The sequence below is a fragment of the Glycine soja genome, chromosome 20 (assembly GCF_004193775.1).
Source record: "Glycine soja cultivar W05 chromosome 20, ASM419377v2, whole genome shotgun sequence".
Lineage (NCBI taxonomy): Eukaryota > Viridiplantae > Streptophyta > Magnoliopsida > Fabales > Fabaceae > Glycine > Glycine soja.
In genome coordinates this window covers 431,194-435,696 of record NC_041021.1, presented here as the reverse complement: position 1 = coordinate 435,696, position 4,503 = coordinate 431,194, and the positions used below count along the sequence as shown (strand labels likewise).

General features: G+C 35.1%; 1 protein-coding gene across 1 annotated transcript; it reads right to left on the bottom strand.

Moving 5' to 3' along the window:
* LOC114403070 (probable metal-nicotianamine transporter YSL7) lies at positions 1-4,503 on the bottom strand. The gene is made up of 6 exons (XM_028365788.1): positions 4,141-4,503; positions 2,329-2,492; positions 2,121-2,218; positions 1,872-2,006; positions 1,351-1,540; positions 1-1,248 (listed from the first exon to the last, which is right to left on the bottom strand). The coding sequence occupies exons 1-6, from the start codon at positions 4,463-4,465 to the stop codon at positions 130-132; spliced, it is 2,031 nt and encodes a 676-aa protein (XP_028221589.1). The 5' UTR covers positions 4,466-4,503; the 3' UTR covers positions 1-129.

The window sequence follows — 4,503 nt, the reverse complement described above, 5'->3', positions numbered from 1 at the left end:
CATTTACAAATCCAAGCCTACATGATTTTTATTCATAAAAGCGAAATTGTATAACTAGAAATCCAAATACAGTATTTGAACTTTCCTGAACTTCAAACGAACATCAACCTCCAATGAAAGCAGGGAGCATCAAGGACCACCACTTAAGAAGGTGTCAACTTTTTTGTTCACAGCACTAGACAAGAACTTCATGCAAATTGGTGGGTTGGCTCCAGCAAGGGACAGTATAGCAGCAGGAACACTCCACAAAGAATCACCACAAATGAGTCCAGATGCCAAAGCAGGACCATAATCTTTTGCTTTTTGTTTGTTTTTTTTCTCCCACAAAAACAGAATCAAGCTCCCAATGCACATGTCAATAGCAAAGTAACCACCAAGATAGAATGGGATGGCCAAGGCCATGGGGTTTGGAACAAACCTGTATATCCTATATTTGGTCTCATAATGCTCCAACAAATCGTGCACTATGTTAATAAACACAGCCAAGAAAAAGAAAATGATAGCCAGTTCAAGACAATTTTTGGGAAGAGAAGAGAAACCCTTTGCTCCTAGAAGGGCCATCCCACGGTACACCTCTCCATATGGTGCAGGGTAAGAGCCCTGAGGGTCACCAAGTGTGTAAGCCTTGTTGAAAAACCAAAACATCAAAGGCGACAGAAGACAACCCGTGGCGGTTCCTAAAACTTGGCTCATAAACATGGACCGAGGAGATGCAAGAGTGAGATACCCGGTTTTGAAGTCTTGCATCAAATCAGAAGCTGTGGATACAATGCTCATCATGACACCACATGATGCAAGGCCAGCAATGAGGCCTCCATGCTCAAGGCCAACCCATGAACTGAATATAATGATGGCAACTTTGCCATAGTTTGATGCCAAAGACCAATCAGTGAGGCCACATCCATAGGCATTGCAAAAGGCCAGAATAGGAGCAATGAGGTAAGTGATTAGTACATGATACCATTTCAGTTGAGGAAAGATGAGTGAAACCGTTATGATTGAAATAACTGCAAGAACACTGTAACCAATAATAGCAACCCAAGAGGGAATCTCGTCTTTCAAGAAATACTCAGTGCGACGTTGAGCATCAAAATCTTCACTTGAGTTTTGATCAACATCTTCATGGTTTACAGTTGATGGCACTTTTTTCTTTAGGTATTGGGTGATGAGACTGTAGGCAACTCGTATTAGCATGATGATGCAATGGTAAAGACCATCACCAAGCATCATGGCAATTGCGGTGAAGATCTGTTCATGTATGTTTCTTATAATTAGTACTCCACAATTTGAAATATTGTAAGCACATACGTGTTATGAACAATAAAGGTTCCTAAGTGGATATGTGTGTACCCTATATCCTTGGATGCCACTTAGACTGCTACCAGGTAGATCTGCGCTATACCAGATTCCTTTCTTGTGCTCAATCCAGGGCCATAGAATGCCCCATGAGATTACAGCTCCAAGAAGCAAAGATGCATTTATCAAGTAAGGGCAAATCATTCCGACCCCAACATAGGTAGATGAGAAATCAAAGTAGAACCTGTAAATATTGTAGCCAGATTATTGTCAGAGACAAAAAAGAGATTTGGGAAATATATGTAGTTAAGAGTTTTTATTATACTTTTAATTAGTGTGAAATTTTTTATACTATCAACTAATTCAAGATCACACTAAGAATGACTTTTTAAAATAATTATTATCAAAGTCAACAATCTTATTATATCATGACAATTATATTTTAATTAAATTCAAATAATAACGACTTATATATTTTGTCAAATGGAAATTCAATAATCTTATTCAAATTAATTCATAATCAAATGCCAAACAATCTTAAATAACAGATGACAATGTAAGATGTATATGCATACCTGTTACTGTAAGCTTCAAGACCAAATGTGGGAAAAGTGCTGAACCCACAACCATCTCCTGCAGTGAAAAACCACTGGAAAAAACCAAAAGCAAAACTACCACAAAAGCTTTTGAAGAGCAAAGCAACCTGTTTTCTGTTTGCACAAGAATGACAAGGTTAAGTTTATCACAAGTATTCTAAAGCAGGTTGTTGTGGTGTAAATGAATCACTATTCCAATCTGTTTGTGCAAATTCATTGCATTAATACTTTGCTAGTTTTGCTCCTTTTGGTGTGTGTAAGCTATTGACAAGGAGAGCCGTGGCGGTTCCACTCGGGTATGTTAGTTTGTACTTCAGAATCATCACCTGTGACATGCCAATTGAAATTTTAAGTTCAATAAACTGCAATCAAATTTACATGAATGAAGGTGTAATTGCAGAATTATGTTCTGGCTAGCTAGGTTGTTTCTTCATACCTTTCTTAGAGGCACAATAGAGAAGAGGCCCACAAAGCTAACAACAAAGAGAAAACCAAACATCCAACCAAGTGAGATAGTCTTTGTATTGATTGGCGTGTTCCCCCCATCAACTTGAGAAGCAATGTATGGGCTCATACCAAGTAGATAACTTCCCATGCCACCTATTCACAAGACAGATTAATTTTTTTGTAACAAATTAACATTGGGCAAGAAGTGTTTCCTCACATTATTGGATTAGCTAATGACTTATGAGTTTGATACCATGTTGGAGTCTATGATTGGACCTGTCTTAATTCCTATATGGAAAATGTAAGCAATGATCTTGCAATGTTGGCTTCAACCTATATAAGTTATTTTTCCAAAATGCAACTTGATTCCTCTTGCTTTATATTTACACATGTTCTTTTGTCCTCAAATGCGTGATGTCTCGTTTTTCTAAAATAAAAAAAAATTATTTAAAAATTAAATTAAATAAATGAGAGAAAGGGTTTTTTTAAATTAAAATAAGGGTCTCATGGTATTAGAAAATAAATAAAATAAAATGATATTTTAGAAAATAAAAGATCTTTTAATTGGTTATTTATTTAATGAAATAGTAAAATAAAATTATTTTTTATAAAATAAAAAAATAAAAAAATAATAGGCTTAAAATATCCTAACTATAAATAAAGATATATTACATCATTTTTAACCTTTAGAGTATGATTCTACTTTTTCTCTTATTCTCAAATTCATTGTTTCTTCTTCCCTAAATATTATATATACAAGATAGAGGGTGTCACACAATAAACAATCTAGTTTTCCACCTGAGCGAAATATGTAATACCTTAAAAATCCATTTCATGCATATTCAGTTGATGTATTTTGTAACCACACACGCAGTGTGCCAATCCAAATTTGTAATACCTCAGAAATTCCTCGAACTATCCCTCCCCCCTAAAACTGTTCATTAGTTACTATTTCAATGTGTCTATTACTCTATTTTTATTTTTATTTAATTATATTTTATAGAAATTCTCTAAATTATTAATTTGATTGACAGAAAATGGGTATTATAGACAAATTATTTGAATAAGTGTGTCAATAGACGCTTGAACACTTTCTTTTTTCCTATATAGTATATAAAATGAAGATTCATTCTCACTCCATAATCCATATGATGGTATACCGGTACTATGCTATATGTCAACTTATATTTATTTCAAATGACAAATAGTTGATAAACCAACCTTACCACTGAAAGTCAACAACTTGGTATATTCGTCAAAATTTGGGGAAAATAGAAATTCAAGGCGAAATCTATATAAAAAAATTATTTTATACAATTTTTCATCTGAGACTTTCAACAGAAGGAGCACTAATAAACTGAAAGTAAATCCAAAAAAAATTTGTTTTACGATCTATTACCCTACCTCTGAAGCAAAATAAGGAAGTAGAAACGATTTCCTTGCATGCATGGTTATCAACTTATCATGCATCATGGTTAAATTGCGATAATATATGATTGCAGTGAGTTAAAAAATGTTTATGGTGCGTGCAAATGTGAAAAAATACGATTGATGGGGCCGCAATATTGCAGTCACAATGTGATTATGGTAGATGAACGTTGTGGCCTCAATTATGGTTGCCTATCACAATTTAAAACAATGTTATGCATATCACATTTCATGTATTTTGTAACGACACACATGCCGTGCTACCTTATATATATGTATGTCAACTTTGAAAAGTAGCCATACTTCTTAACAAAAAAGAAAAAAGAAAAAAATGACAAAAAGGGTAGACAAGAAGAAGAAAAAAAAAACTCACTGCTGAAGGCGATTCCAGAGGAGGCAACAACAAAGGTTTGGATGACAGTGTTCTCTTGGCGAGTGAATGGTTGTTTGAGAAGGCCACAGTTGTTGAGGAGTGCAGTGTAGGCCTTGATTGCTGCAAACCCCAACAAACCTGCAGCTACATTGAGGGATGGTATGATCCCTGTGGTGAAGTTGAGTTTGCACACAATGAAGATGAAAACTACACTTAGGACAAAGCTTGTCACCACTGATCTCACTGTTATTTGTTTTGTCCATGGTGGCACCCTTGTTTTCCTAAATGCCTCTTCACCCTTCAACTTATTACCCTCTTCTTCCATGTCTCTCTCCCTCTATGGACTCTCCCACCAAACTATAA

Coding starts and splice junctions, on each gene's coding strand:
- LOC114403070 (XM_028365788.1), bottom strand. CDS start 4,465: ATGGAAGAAGAGGGTAATAAGTTGAAGGGTGAAGAGGCATTTAGGAAA. Junction 1,541..1,871: donor CTTGAAGCTTACAGTAACAG/GTATGCATATAC, acceptor CAATATTTACAG/GTTCTACTTTGATTTCTCAT. Junction 1,249..1,350: donor GTGGCATCCAAGGATATAGG/GTACACACATAT, acceptor ATACATGAACAG/ATCTTCACCGCAATTGCCAT.